This window comes from Ipomoea triloba, chromosome 11 (genome assembly GCF_003576645.1).
Source record: "Ipomoea triloba cultivar NCNSP0323 chromosome 11, ASM357664v1".
NCBI lineage: Eukaryota > Viridiplantae > Streptophyta > Magnoliopsida > Solanales > Convolvulaceae > Ipomoea > Ipomoea triloba.
Genome location: NC_044926.1, coordinates 5,727,470 through 5,742,712, shown reverse-complemented (window position 1 = coordinate 5,742,712; position 15,243 = coordinate 5,727,470). Strand labels below are relative to the sequence as shown.

General features: G+C 35.9%; 3 protein-coding genes across 3 annotated transcripts; all 3 read right to left on the bottom strand.

Annotated features, from left to right (window-relative positions):
• Window positions 1–2,207: 2,207 nt before the first annotated feature.
• LOC115996168 (E3 ubiquitin-protein ligase RNF144A-like) lies at window positions 2,208–3,501 on the bottom strand. The gene is made up of 2 exons (XM_031235306.1): window positions 2,657–3,501; window positions 2,208–2,472 (listed from the first exon to the last, which is right to left on the bottom strand). The coding sequence occupies exons 1-2, from the start codon at window positions 3,379–3,381 to the stop codon at window positions 2,403–2,405; spliced, it is 795 nt and encodes a 264-aa protein (XP_031091166.1). The 5' UTR covers window positions 3,382–3,501; the 3' UTR covers window positions 2,208–2,402.
• Window positions 3,502–4,320: 819 nt separating this feature from the next.
• On the bottom strand, window positions 4,321–5,614 carry LOC115996167 (E3 ubiquitin-protein ligase RNF144B-like). Its single transcript, XM_031235304.1, has 2 exons — window positions 4,741–5,614; window positions 4,321–4,629 (listed from the first exon to the last, which is right to left on the bottom strand). Exons 1-2 carry the CDS (start codon window positions 5,571–5,573, stop codon window positions 4,548–4,550), a joined length of 915 nt encoding a protein of 304 aa, XP_031091164.1. The 5' UTR covers window positions 5,574–5,614; the 3' UTR covers window positions 4,321–4,547.
• A 717-nt stretch (window positions 5,615–6,331) lies between these two features.
• LOC115996838 (AT-rich interactive domain-containing protein 4-like) lies at window positions 6,332–13,212 on the bottom strand. The gene is made up of 16 exons (XM_031236263.1): window positions 12,640–13,212; window positions 12,077–12,292; window positions 11,766–11,954; window positions 11,490–11,543; window positions 11,254–11,342; window positions 10,506–10,782; window positions 10,338–10,394; window positions 10,131–10,162; window positions 9,706–9,841; window positions 9,110–9,283; window positions 8,347–8,982; window positions 7,912–8,049; window positions 7,688–7,786; window positions 7,399–7,499; window positions 7,222–7,312; window positions 6,332–7,129 (listed from the first exon to the last, which is right to left on the bottom strand). The coding sequence occupies exons 2-16, from the start codon at window positions 12,224–12,226 to the stop codon at window positions 7,031–7,033; spliced, it is 2,322 nt and encodes a 773-aa protein (XP_031092123.1). The 5' UTR covers window positions 12,227–12,292; window positions 12,640–13,212; the 3' UTR covers window positions 6,332–7,030.
• Window positions 13,213–15,243: the final 2,031 nt, after the last annotated feature.

Below are 15,243 nucleotides of genomic sequence, written 5' to 3'. Positions count from 1 at the left end.
TAGTCCATACATATATATGGTTAGCAATTTCTCATATTAAATGTCAAAATATGAGTGACAAAGAACGAAATTTATCTCATGCATATTCTCAAGTAGTGACTGCGAATATCCATTGCACCTCATAAAAACAAAGAATTAATTAATAAACATTATAAAATGTTCATAATTATAGAAATTATAATTGGCCATTTGAATTCTATCCAGACTAACACATGCATTATTTGATTTATTATTTTAGATATAGTTATAAGTCTCATATCATTTCACATGAGATACTAAGGGGAGACATGCAAGTACTTGACAAAAAACAAGTTCCTTGAGTGGCGCGACTAACAAACAATATGAAGCGCATGAGATTTCCATTGACATATCAAGTTTTTTTTTTTTTTTTTTTTTTTTTTTTTTGAATGTGACATATCAAGTTTTTTAGTTACAATTATGCAATTAATCATTAAACTTGAGAGACCTGCTTTTCTTATTATACGTCAAGTGGATTAGCATTTAACTGTATTTTACTTATTCTTCTTGTCAAACACAGTTAAGCATACTTGGTAGCTCTAATATGGTTTGTATGAAGGCATATGTACGTTAAATTAATGATTCATTGCCTTGAGGTAATAAGAATGCTTCATATTGTTCAATTGTTCAATAATTTAATTGGCCCTGTTTGGTAAATGGTTGTTGGCTGATTGAGTTGGCTGTTTGGGTTAGAAGGTATGATTTGTTGATAATATTAGCTGATTGTAGAAAGTTGTTTGATAAATTGGTTGTTAGCTGATAGCTGTTTGGTATAATTTCTTTTCTCAAAAAGCTAATTGAAAAGGCTGCTTTGAGTAGTCTTTTGAATTTTAGCATTTTGGAGTTACAAAAAGCTTATTAACCAAATAACTAATAGTGTTCAAATAAGCCAAAATTGGCTGATAGGCTGATTATTTACCAAACAGGGCCAATAACAATTACTAACAAAATGTAATAACTTAGACTTTAAGTTATGACTATTGAATAAACTATATATATAACTAAGTCATCGAGTTAGACTTCATGTTTAGGCGGTTGGAACAAGTGTTTTGTTGAACATTTACAATGTACAAAAACATTAAATAATTTCAATTTTTTTTTCAAAAGTATCAATTACATTTCTTAATTCCTTACATCTATGGAAAAGCTCAACAAACTTAGATTGTCAACATTAAATTGACTCAAATAAAAAGTACAATAGTGTCTAAAACAAAAAATTAAAACATACAATAGGTAACCTCTAACGGAGAATCAAAGTTGAAAACTTGAAATATTAAGCTAGCTACCCATCTAATGGCTAATGCCACCCATTTCTAAATTCCCAACGACAAAACCCTAAGGAGATGTTTGGTTGGATGGAAAATGTTTTCCTTGAATTTAAGGAAAACTAGATTTTCCTTTGTTTGGTTGGATGAAAAACATTTTTCATTGGAAAACATTTTGCTTAAGAACAAGGAAAACAAATTCCTTGGTCACTCCTTGGTATTTTGTTTTCCATGAAAAACAGGGTTCCATGGAAAACAAGGAAGATAATTATGCCCTCATTAACTTTCTTTAATTACCATTATTATTCTTGTTGTTATTATTGTGTAGGGGTATGATTGTCTTTATACCCATTATTCCTCACAATTCCAAATCCAACCAAAAATAGAATTTATATTCTCAGTAATTTATTTTTCACCAACCAAACAATAGAATCTATTTTCCATGAAATTTGAATTCCGTTTCCTTCAAATATTTTCCAGCAAACCAAACGCGCTAACCCTAATAACATTAAAGAATTTTCCTAAAAGGGAAACAAGCAAATTTACTACACGTACTTTTGTAATTATGGAAGCGACTCTCAACTTCTAAACCAAAAAAAAAAAACAAAAAAAAAACAATTTTTTTTTCTGCAAAATCGAGTACGAAATTTTTACACGTATAAATTGAATTTATACTATAATAGATTAAATGATATAATTTTTGTATATCCACAAATATCAAACTAACTACCCAATATACTCATCAACTATGAGTGCATCATCATACGTCAACACTAGTTGATAGTATAAGTATAATTCATACACACTTTAACACTAATTGTTTTAAAATAGACAACAAGATCATTGACATATATAAAATGAATTGAAACACAAAATATGTTGTTTGAAGTTACAAATTTTAATAAAAATCTAAAACCACATACATTTCGTCACACATACTACGTATATAACATCATAAAACTATAGTAGATTCCAAAATTATTTTCTCGTTACATATTACCAATAATGATTATAGAAATTGTTGCAAAATAACATCTACTAATAATCTTCAAGTGCATTTTACTTCATAATGTCTTTTTGAAAAAGTAATCTTCTTTATGGAATACAACTGAATCTTGATCATGCCAGTGGACAACCATGGTTAGCCGAATATTTTGCTCCACACTTGTAACAAAATTCCTGCCCACACCTACAAAACATTGAGATTTGTAATTTAACAAAAAATCAAATTCAACTAAATTTTTTTACAACTACAAAGTATAATCTAGCATATCCATAATATCTTGTCAATGCGATAAGCTAACCTAGATTATTAAGTATTAATTATAACAAAAGACATGTAACATTTAAAAAAAATCACAAAAAATATATACCTGCAAGAAATGTGCAGACAACCCTCGTTCTTTTCAACATAAAACCTGCAACGTGGGCATCGCCTCCATTTTTTATCCATAGCCAACTCCATTAACATCACGTCTTCTCTCCCTCTCTCGTCCACATTCAATAACTGAAACTCCCGGCAATCTATTCCGGCGTGCCACGTCACCTTGCACTGCGCACAGAACAATCTCCGGCAGCTCGGACACTCGGAAACCGTCACCGTCTCGCTCCCATCATCCACCATCATCGACGAGCAATCCTTGTAAGGACAGTAAAATTTCTGCGAAGCGAGTATCAACGATTCGCACACCGCACTCTCCCAGCGCTCCAACACTTCCGCGGGAATGATCGATCGACAGTGATGCGGTTCAATGATTACCTTGCAGGAGACGTCGGGACACTTGACGGCGCTCACGTTTTCCTGAATCTTAGCGGCGACATGCCTGCCGATGCACTCCGAGCAGTATGAATGCCTGCACGAATCGCTTCTGAACATCTCGTTTCCCGCCTTCGTATCCATACAGATTTCGCAGAACGCTCGTGAAGATTCTCCGGCTTCCGATTGCCTACCAGGTGTTTGTGTTTTTGCCGCACAGGACATTAGAGCCTCTTGCAGTTGCAGTTCCTCTGCATATTTCTCATCTGAAATGGGGAAGATTTCGTCTTCATCGTACAGAGCAGAGAAGTAGAAGTCATCCACGTATGGATCTGAAGCCATAACCTCTCAAGGACGATCCTTATCCGAGAGATTGTGCCTTTTATAAGGTAAAGAAAATGTGAAAGATCATATATAGTCTGGTTTGCTGATATTAGCATTAACATATTGTTACTAGTTCCCAGGAATGCATTAATGCATTTTTTGGTAATCTAAAGAGTCCTCCCTCTGAAATATAACCACTTTAAACATGTCCTAAAAACTGCATTTAGTACCATAACATCCAAAATCTAAAGGAATAAGAATAGGTCATAAAATAAAACTTACCATTTTATCGCTAAATAATGTAAAATGAAATGACATGTTTTATCTATATAAAATAAAACGACATCTCTTTATTGTTTTATCTGTATATGCTAATGTGGTGATTATCTTATTGTAAAATAAACTAAAATGACATCTCTTCATCTCCACGCTTGAGACCAATTAAGGGGGGAGGGGGTTGTGTGTACCATGTAAGAAAATCAGTGATCCAATTGTAATATTTTTTAATTTGATGATTTAATTGTAGTTTCACATTCGTGTAGTTCGATATTCTATTTAACCATTATTTCAAATCTAAATTCAATCTTTCAACTTCAAACTAGTAAAAACTAAAAGAGATAACTAATTTAACACAACCAAATTTGTAAAAACTAAAATAGAACTAAATTTACAATTCAAAACTAAACATGCAATTTTTGCTTTAAAAGCCTGAATTGTATTATTCTTACACTTATCAAACCCTTAATTTCTTAATTCATAACAATAAAACCCTACTAACATTAAAGAGCTTTGCTTACAACCAATGACATTTTTTCCCCAACGTTAGAGGAACAAAATTTTTAAGTCAATTACTCAATCAACCGGAAGTTGCATTGCCTAATCATACATCAATCGATACCATAGATATCTTGCATTCATACTAGCCCGCACTAATAACTCAAGTGATTCTTCTTGTGGTATATATTCTGAACAAGACAAAATATATGCATTCATTCTCATGTACTACAATTACAAATTTCACAACGGATCAGAAGAGAGTAGATTCAAAAATTATTTTCTTGTTACATATTACCAATAATAATTGTAGAAATTATATATGGTGCAATAACATCATATCATAGTAGTGATCTACAAGAACATATAATTTTTTTTATAAAAATTAATATTCTTTTTTAGAATCCAAATTAGTCTTGATCATAAGTGGATGGGCAAACATGGAGTGGAGAATAAGTTGCTCCACACCGATAACAAAATTCCTTCCCGCACCTACAAAATATTGAGATTTGCAATATAATATAATATAATATAATTTAGGCCAAACTAACATAAATTTAATCACAGAAGTGTGAGGATTATAGATTTATAGCAGATATGTACCTGCAAGAAATGTGCAGGCAACCATCTCTCCTTTCAACGTAAAAGCTGCAACGAGGGCATCGCCTCCATTGTTTTTTCTCAGCTAACTCCATTAACATCACGTCTTCTTCTCTCCCCCTCTCGTCCTCAATATCCAGCGACTGAAACTCCCGGCAATCCTTTTCGGCGTGCCACGCCACCTTGCACTGCGCACAGAACAATCTCCGGCAGTTGGGACACTCGGGAGCCGTCACCGGCTCGCTCCCATCATCCACCATCATCGCCGAGCAATCCTTGTAAGGACAGTAAAATTTCTGCGAAGCAAGTATCAGCGATTCGCACACCGCAATCTCCCACCGATCCAACACTTCCCTGCGAATATTGATCGAACCACAGTGTTGCGGTTCGATGATTCCCTTGCAGAAGACGTCGGGGCACTTAACGCCGCCGCCGCTCACGCGGTTTTCCTTAATCTTAGCGGTGATGTGCCTGCCGATGCAATCGGAGCAGTATGAATGTGTGCACGAATCGCTTCTGAACATCTGGTTTTGCGTCTTGGTGTCCATGCAGATTTCGCACAACTCTCCGGCATGCCTTCTAGGTGTTTGTGTTTTTGCGCTTAAGTAGTTAAGAGCAGAGGGCATTAGATCCTCTTGCATTTCCTCATGCCTTCTAAGTGTTTGTGTTTTTGCGCTTAAGTAGTTAAGAGCAGAGGGCATTAGATCCTCTGGCATTTTGTCTTCCTCTTGTGCACATTTCTCATATGAAAAGGGAAAACATGGCATCATGTTTGTAATATTGTATAAAATGCGTGTATAAGCATCTCTATACTTATCTAATTGTACACTAAACATAATTTCTTCAATCAAAGTTTTATAGAAGGGCCTCCCGGTTCAATGTGTAATAAAGCCTCTATTTATAGTGGATCAGAGAGAGAAAATGAGATTCCTATTCCATTTTAAACTCCTTCATATTTACCCTAAATAAATAAATATTTAGGATAAATATTAAGAATTATGCAATGTAAAATCACATGTTTACTATGTATTTGCTGATATGGTGATTAAGTTATTAAAATTTAAATTTTTTAAATTTATTTTAAAAATTTTATTTAAAAAAAAATCCAACCCTCTCTCTTTCCTAGCCTTTGTCAATTGTCTACATTGGAGACGAAGAAGAGGTCTTCATCCCCCATTGGAGATGTAGAAATAGTCATAATCTCCGGGCAGGAGATGAAGGCGAGACAGGAAGGGATTGATTTTTTTTTTTAATTATTTTATTTACAAATATTAAAATTAATTTAAATATTATTTTTTAATAAGATAATCGGCACATCAATAGATACCAAATAAACATGTTATTTTAGGTTCAGTTTCTTTGAATTGGGTGGTTCTATTGCAATTTCACTTGTAATTGATTGCATATTTTACCTTTGTTCTAAATCTAATATTCAATGTCAAGCTCAATTTGTATATAGAGTTATATGAAGGCATGAGTTGATGTTTTAGTTAGTCAAGATCGAGAGTAAACTTACAACTAATTTACCAATTAAATAACCAAATTTGTAAAAACTAAATTTATAATTCAAGAACTAGATGTGTAATTTTTCCTCTTTAAAAAAAAAAAAAAAACTAAATTGTATTATTCGTACACTTGTCACACCTGATGTGGCAAAACAAGAGTGTCTATCTGTCAGTAATCACCAATGTTGTCCCGCCACGTCAGTTGAGGCAGTGTTCTAGTAGCATTACATCAAAGGATGTTCCTCACTAAGCCCCAACAAACCCTACAAAAACTACAACCTTAAATGGTACAATGGTTTTTGGCACCATAGTTATGATTAAATCTAGAGCTGAACTACAAAAGCTGAAAAGATTTGCACACCTCAGGCAGGAATCACCAAAACCCCAAAAACTACATTATATTGTTTTCATAAAGCTACAACTACTGTAACATGTCTAAAGAAGATTATGCTATATATGTATGTATATACTCTATATATTACACGACTCCCTCCATCGCCTTCGTAGCACACCTCCCACTCCCAAGTATGCACCTTCCATCCTTTCTCGGGCTCTTTGCATACTGCACTGGTATCTGCATCCCGTGAGAGATGTTACATGCAAATTTCACTTGCTTTGACTCGCGATTTTGCAAGTCCGGGAACCTGGCGGGGCAAAATGGGCAGATGTATACTGTACTGCGCCTTTCTAGTGAGGAACACTCCCATGGCAAAAAAGGAAACTCTGTAGAGGAAAAGAATTTAGAAAGAATCATCAGGATTAGTGGGGTTCTTGACAAGTGTTAGGACTCAAGAATATCCATTTGCAATTTTCTGAATTTTCTTCTTGAACTTTGCTACACTGCATTGAGGGCATAGGTATTCTAATCCATCTGTCTTCGCGTAATCCTGAAAATTAGAATAAGAAGAATGAATTTGAAACTGAGAAATTTCTCTTCAGAAGAAACGGGTTTGGTTATATTGTATGCACGATGCAGTACCTTGAAGGCGCCAAGACCTGGTCTCCGGTCACAGCCGAAATGGGCCCACTCGCCGCACATCCCGCAATTAACCCAGTCACCAGCAGCGCTACTGTAAGATTGAAAACGAAGTTTTTAGCAAACAGTTAACAGATTTGTGGATCTACTCGAAACGCATAATGATATGATGATATTGACCTGTGACACAACAAGCAGCACTCCCCGTCTACATCATCGTGGGCCAATTCGTATTCCAGAAGGTAAGTTTCGTAATGTCTTTTGAGTGTATTTCCAACACCCTGGGGTTCAAGAAACCATACGAAAAGGTTAATATTAGCTTTTGTGTTGCTGGTTGAGTGGTTGGAATAACAAAATATGGGGCATAACTGCATTATATTGCGAAGTACAACCTGTCTTTACTTTACGAGTACCATTTTCTTTTTCTTTTTGGAAGCAGATGGAGAGAAGGGAGACATATGGAGCTTACCGTCATTCTGTTGGTCACCGTGTGATTGCGCATTTTTGAGAAAACTTGCCCTTTCCAATTGATGCCATTGCCGACATGAAATCCACCTCTAGAAACCACCTGCACGGTACGATTACGATGGCATTTGTCAACGAGTTAGAGCTGGTGAAAGAAAGGTCGAGAAATGTTTCCGCTCGATGGACAAACGCAAAGTTCCTATTTAGTGACAGGAAAGGAAACCTCACCTCCCTATACAAGTTGAAGAGGTCAAGACGCTTCGCGTTGAGTACTGCATCTGGAAACTCGGGAAGTCCGCCTTGAGGAATAAGACGGGTATGGCCACGAAGTATAAGAAATTGCATCACATCTTTAAGGAATTCTTCCTGCGAGAAGATGGAAGGAAATGGGAAAAGAGAAAATAAGCTAACAATGTTGAAAAAGATAAACTGTACTTTTTTTTTTGAGTACTATTGACTCTATTACAATGTAGTATCTGTTCATAACTACTTTCTCAACCAAATGAAGCACAAAGAGCCAACATCGCCTCCACTGAGGCTCGAACCCACCCCCTCCCATGTGGGGGTGCAACCAGCCAACCAGATGCCACTAGACCACAAGGTCTTTGGCACAACGATTACGCCGTTCCTTTTGAAAGTCGCCGTAACAAAAAGTTTGCTTACCTCAGAGCACACGTGTATCGGGCTTCTCTCGCATCCATGTTTCTTCAGAGGAAGGGGATTCAAAGGTATAATTTGCTTAGCCTGTTGTGAGCTTGCCACTGCTTTACGTTGCGTAGCAGCAGCTACTCCGATATTACTGGCTGCCTTAGTTGATGGAACAACCGGTAAATTAGCTTTAACCTGGTTTCCATCGTGTCCCTCCACCTCCGAGATTCCAGAAAAAGGGAACATTTTTTGGTGACGAACATGAGGGATGGGCTTAAGTGCCGCAGCTTTCAGTTTTCGTCTAGCGGGCACCAAAGGCATTGCATACCCATTTGCTGGTGCACTTCCATTTTCCTCTTCTCTTCTAATATACGCTCGATATCCAGAATTCAAACCATTTCGGGGGCTCAAATCAGTTTCATGGCTCGTACGAGATCTCTTTCTGCTAGGAGCGGGAGGTCTTAACCAGGCTGGCGGGCTGGCGATCTTAACATCGTTTGAATTCCCATCCTTCCCCTGCATTTTGCAGAAGAAAAGAAGTCTTTCCGCATCTTCTTTTTCAAACGAAGCTACGGCTAACCCCTGGATGCTGGCAATACCAAGCGCTACAAAACTACGAAACGAAAAATCGGATGCTAGCTGCCTCAAAACCTAGAAAAGGTATACCGCAACGAGAAGCAAGTTAATAGATGTGCCACAGATCCATACTCCAAACGTAGTTAAAACTCTAACTTAGAATCATTCGAGGCAAAAAGGAGAAATCAAAAGAAAAGAGGACCTGCAAAGCCCACATAGGAGCCCTCATGCAAACTTCGAAAACCGTTGCTCCACAAGCTATCGAGGCAGATCTCCAAGGATCAGATAAGGGAGGTCGGATTTCCTTGGGACTTGGCTGTCCATGAACTAGCTGACTCTTTTCAATGATTTCGCTCTTTATGTGATTCTCCAAGAGCTGAAAATTAAAAGGCCACAGAGAAGATCCAGGAAAACTAATCATTTAACGTTTTGCACTGTTCTTACTGCAAGATATCAAACAGCACAAATAATAAAAGATTCGGAACACAAGGGAGCTGAAGAAAACCCTGGAGAATGGAATATGTCTGTAGAGAAATGAGCGAAATAGCACACGTTAATTGTGCACTGTTTGTCTGTTACTGGTTAAAGACTCGTTTGTTCACTAGTCAAGTATGAAGTATCTCTTTAATTTATTCCTCGATTATCTGTTTAGTTTCTATCTCCTAAAAGTCGAGGACTTTCATTATGCTTTGGAATAGCTATGAATGATAAGATTGCGAGTGGGGCCCCATTTCTCTTTCCTATGTTCTCTCCTGCCTTACTGTCGACTAAGAATCAAATGAGTACTGCCAACATTACCTGATCATCAAAGCATGTTTGAGCACTGCCCGACACCAGAAGGGAGATATGAGCAGAACTGCTGGTTGATACATCACATCGCATGGTCACAACCCCACGAGAAAATGCACTGGCCTGGAGCGGTGGAGGAAGGGCACTGGAGCCACATTTAGAGAAATGTTACGAATATGACAGTTTGATTGAGAGTAATCTCATCTTTAATTAAGGATAAAAATGAAAAAAGACAGAATACAGGGATGGAAGGAATTAAACATGAACACATGATAATCCACTTGCTTCATAGATGATAGATGCATTTCATCTTCGAAAAGAACTTCCCGTGATGAATCAATAAAGATAAGCATTTTAACTAGAAACTCATAATGGAAAAAACAATTCTCTAATGGATAGAAAACAATTCGAGAAAAAGCAAAAATGTTACATACCTAACCCGGTTATGGAGTTTGCTCCCTCGGATCTGAGGAAAAAAAAAAAAAAAAAGGCAGCAGCTTAAGTATACAGCCATTTCTAATTATAACAGAAGGATTTCCCATTTCTTTAAGAGAAGATAGAAGCATAAAACCAAATTTCTTCAAGTGAGATTTATAGGTCAGGAAAGAGCTTGAGGATCCAAATACACAACCGATACTAACCTCTATGCTCAAGAGAGCATTAAGCCCATCTTCCAGAGATTCCAACAGGCATGTGTCCTGAGGGCAAAAGCGACTCGATGAGCAATATATCCAAGGCAACCATGTTATCCTCACAGACAAGGGCGAGAGCAAGTGGAAATAATAAGAAACTTGAAGTGTATACTTTACCAATGAGCACGGCAATCCACAAATGAGAAACCTAATATTCGTGTCATCATCATAGATATTTATGGCAGGAAGATCATCAGACGGACTTTCTTCATCATCTCCAGCAACTGGCTCTGGAGGAGGAGCATCAATCTTCGGAGGGTCTCCAAGAAGTTGAGGACCTATCTTAGCTTCAACTTTTCGGCTGTTATCAGAGGACACAAGGTTGTTTTGGACACAATACAGCCTAAAAGATGCTTGTGCGAGTTGGAAAGCATCCCAGGTAACGCAAGATGAACTGCAGTAGACAGTATTTCAGAAGCAATACGTTGGAACGAAAAAAAATCCAATTAAGTAGATAGTCAAGTGTACATTAGCTTTGGGAGTTATTAAAACTGGAAAACGAAATAAAAATTATTAAAGAAACTACATAATGAATCAGGTGTCAAAGCCTTTAGTTCAGGGATATATATGCCCTAATCTTTATGGGTCATCAACCAAATCAAGAGACTTCTAAAAGAAAAAATGTGACTGCACTAGATAAACGGGTCCAAATTATTCAACCACCATGAGTGCCCACAGTGAGACAAATGCTCGATCTAGCACCAGGGAATGGACAAGGTCAGTCATAGCAGAAAGATGGGACATTGATGAAATGGCACATGTAACCAAGGCCATAGGTAGGTATTTAAAATGAAGAATTGCCACAATAACGAATATGCCTCTCAAACCACTCCACTGCCTTTAATGAATTTTGCATGATAATTACCTTTGAACCACCGAGAACAATGCATGGCGAAAATGGCAAGCAGCAAAGCGGGAAAATGTGTTCTTCCAATATATCACATATGGAATTCCCTGCAAAGATATATTACATGCCAATGAAGCAACGGGAAACCACACAAAATCATAAATCCTTATATCAAGCAAGTTTATTGCAACCAAAGGTCTTCACATAGTTCCAATTGACAACTGTTAATTGAATAAAGTTCTGTTACCAATTACCATAGAGTGAAGAGCCGTGGCCAACTTTTCTCCATTTGCTAGCTCCAAGTAAACCTGAACAAGTATTTGATAATACAAATGAAAATGAAAACTAGGAAAACGGTGATGTCAATGCAAATTCATCTGCATCCTAATTTATATTTTGAGTTCATCTGCGATTATTTAGTGAAGGCATGAAGCACCCCAACACACAACCAAAAAAAAAAACCAAAAAAGAACATCAAAGGAAGTAGATAGCAAAAGCCCAAAAATTGGAGTCGAAGAAAGATTAGTTACTGTTGTTGGTAATTTGGCACCAAAAAGCCCAGAAATGGCCTCCTCAGAAGACAAGTCAAGACCTTCCCATACTAGCGAACCAACTTCATCATTTGGGAGTTGTTCTCCTTGTAAAAAGACAATGTTTGGCTGCAACGTATCCAGAGCCGTACGAAATTCATCTCTACTCGGATTTTTTAGAAGATGAACCTGAATTTCGCCAATAGCCACAGTAAAAAGAGAACAACAAAAATCAGCCAAAATACCAATCCATCGTCTTATTAACACCGCACATATCTATACATATGCTAACTAATAACATTAATTCACACCTCCAAACGCCCCGAGGAGGCAATCTCGGGGAAGGGATATGTAACACCATCAACTGCAACATCTTGCTGGTGCTTATTTCCAGTAGCTCTTCCACACACAACCCCAAGGAGACTGCAACAGTTCTTTGAAGTCCCTTGAACAGAACACATCTGGGTGTTGAGCTTCCTATGTTTATCCCAACCAAAACCAGCCTCTTAGACCTCCTCCAAATTTCTCTAGAAGAACAACCTCAAAATCAGCAAACTGTACTACATAAAAAAACTCCAAGGCTACTGCAATTCCCCCAAATGATCAACTGAAGAAAACCCCTAATTGCCCTAAACTACACAGGCCAACTCCCAGGAGCAGAAGCCAAGCTAACAGAGCTTCAGAAATCAAACTCTAGTAAAGTTTAAACACTATCCAAGAAGAAAGCTTAAAAAATCACACAAAAAGAACAAGTTTTCTCAAAAATTCAAAAGATTACAACCTAAAAACCCGATAAAATTTCCCAAACCAAGAGAAATCTAACAATAGGCAGCAAGAATCAAACAACCCAGAAGGCACAGGAAGAAGAACTCACCGATCCAGACGAGAAGACCAAGGAATTTGAAAACCCCAGAATGAGAAATCAGCAAAGATCTACGCCCACATGCTCCAAATTCACATAAAGAATACGGACGAGTAAATAATGAAGGAAACCCTAAGGAACCAATCAATGTGGGAAAAATAATAAAAAGAAAAAGGAAAAGAAAAGAAAAAAAAAATCGTGTGATTTAAGAATCTTTCCTTTGCATTCCCTCTTTATTTGTATCTAAGTGGAAATCATAAGACTCACAATCAACAACCGCTAAAATCAAACTGCCCCTAAAGAAATTTATAAATATAAAAACGAAAAATTGTTTTCTTGAGAGGCCGTGTCAGCTTTGGAGCAGTGACAATTACACATGCATCCGAGTCAAACATTAACAACACATTAAACACCCGAACCCAACACAAACGTATAGAAAGGATGAATTTAAAAAAACCAAACTTTTTTTATTACTATATAATCCCCTTTTACAGTTTTGTTCAATCCGACTACGATGAGTACGGAACAAAATCTGAAAAAGAGTTCCAGAAATCTCTCGTCCCTGTTCACGTATGCGTATATGGAAGATCATCATGATCGTAGAATTCGAATGTACTAGGGATTATGATTAAGAGATTTTTTTTTTTTTTTTTGAATACAATTGTGATTAAGAAATTAAACGCATTTTAAAGACATGCTTTAATTCACTAATTTTTATGTTTTTTATGGAATTGTATAAACAGTTTTGCTGGGTCTTTCTCTCTTCCCTCTTCTTTTTGTTCAAAATTATCTTTGCATTTCAAAAGTTTGTTTAGTTCTTTATCACTATCTCCATCATCAACTTCATTTAAAGTTTAAAGAGTAGCAATTAAATTGGGAACTATTTATGTTCTTATATCAAATTCAAAATAGCATAAAATATTACAGTTTTATTGAATCAAAAACTTGTTATAAGATATACGAATTTTAAATAAACAACTAAGAAAATAAGAGAAAATAGTATAAATTTGTTAATTCTAAATTGAATCAAATCTTATTATTAAATACATGAATGTGATATAAATATCTGAGAAAATAATGAAAAATAATCAAATTATGGATGAGTAATGATAACACGACTAAAATTAAACAAATATCACCATTCATTCATCCAAAAACCTTAATTAAGTTTGTGAAGAAAGACCATGATCGAGTCTCATCAATTGTAGTGTGAGAGCAATCTCTCAAAATGAAGGGACTCCTTGTGCACAATAAGCAAAGATTTAGCTTTTTTGTGTTCAGATGAGTTACCATGATTTACATGATGCTTTGTCGTGTCGGGACGTGAGGTTTTTTATATTGAATTTGGGAAGAAAGGTTTTGATAGCCTTAATGGATGAATGTGTTGTTCAATTGACCGCCTCTGGCAGTTTTTTTTATTAAGAGTATCAATATCAGTTCAATTTTTTCACGGTTTTTTATGACCTAAGTAGGAAAGATATGAAAAATATAAAAGAAAAACAACAAAGAAAAACTATGAATCTAACCAACAAAAAAATAAAAGACGTGCCACAGGGTGCGTGCAGTGCGCGAAACGCGCACAACAAATGATGTTTCTCTAATGCATTGCAATGTTCCAAAAACCATTTTTGCAGGAAATCAAAAGTCATTCTTTCTCCTCTTTCTTACACATCATCATTCACTTTTTCAAAAATCATCATTAGTGTGGATGCTCTAAGTTGATAAATGTTTTGTTCAGTTGACAAGTCCAAAAACACTATTAATGTGCTTACTCCATAGAGATAACTCCATATTTATTTATTTATTTTAAATTAAATTTAACATAAAATATTATATTTTTAAATAAAAGTAATGAGGGTATAGTTGTGTTGTGCAAAAAGATTGAACATGCATCAAGCTATCAATAATCATTATACCATGGATCATAGTTTAGTTCATCTTGTAAGGTGAACTGTTGCTTAAATGTTTATTTTTAATACATGAATAAGTGTTCATTATTTGGTATACTACTAAAAAAAAAGTTCAATATATTAAAATCAAACACTCCGTATATTAAAAGTGAACATTATCAGTAGTATACATTATAATTTGCCAGCTAGGAAGAGCTTCAAGCCATTGACCACTATTCACGAAAAATCATATAGTTAAAGGTTTTAGTGCTAACAATAAGTCGAGCAATCTCTGAAGTTCGGATTATCTCTCCTCCTTCATTCTTTGTAGGGATCATGTCTCTCTCACTTAGAAGTCACACCAGTAATAATAGCTCAATAATGTAATTGTACACATCTGTACCAAAATAATCCCAACACAGTCAATAAATTTTTTTTTTCGAATATTCATGTAAAAAATTTATTGTGTTCTTTGTTTGTTTAAGTGCTTAATTATCTAAACAAAACATGTACTAGAATACTAGGTACACTTAATTCTAGCCCTCTTTAGGTCCAAGCACTCAACACCATATTTAATATTATATGTAAAAAAAAAAAAACTATTTAAGCATATTAAATACAAAATATATTAATACAATCTCTCTTGAAATAATCATCATCTCATATCCCCATTGCAATCAAATGCCTTAGTGGACACTTTAATTTCTTCCATCTCATTCAAGATATA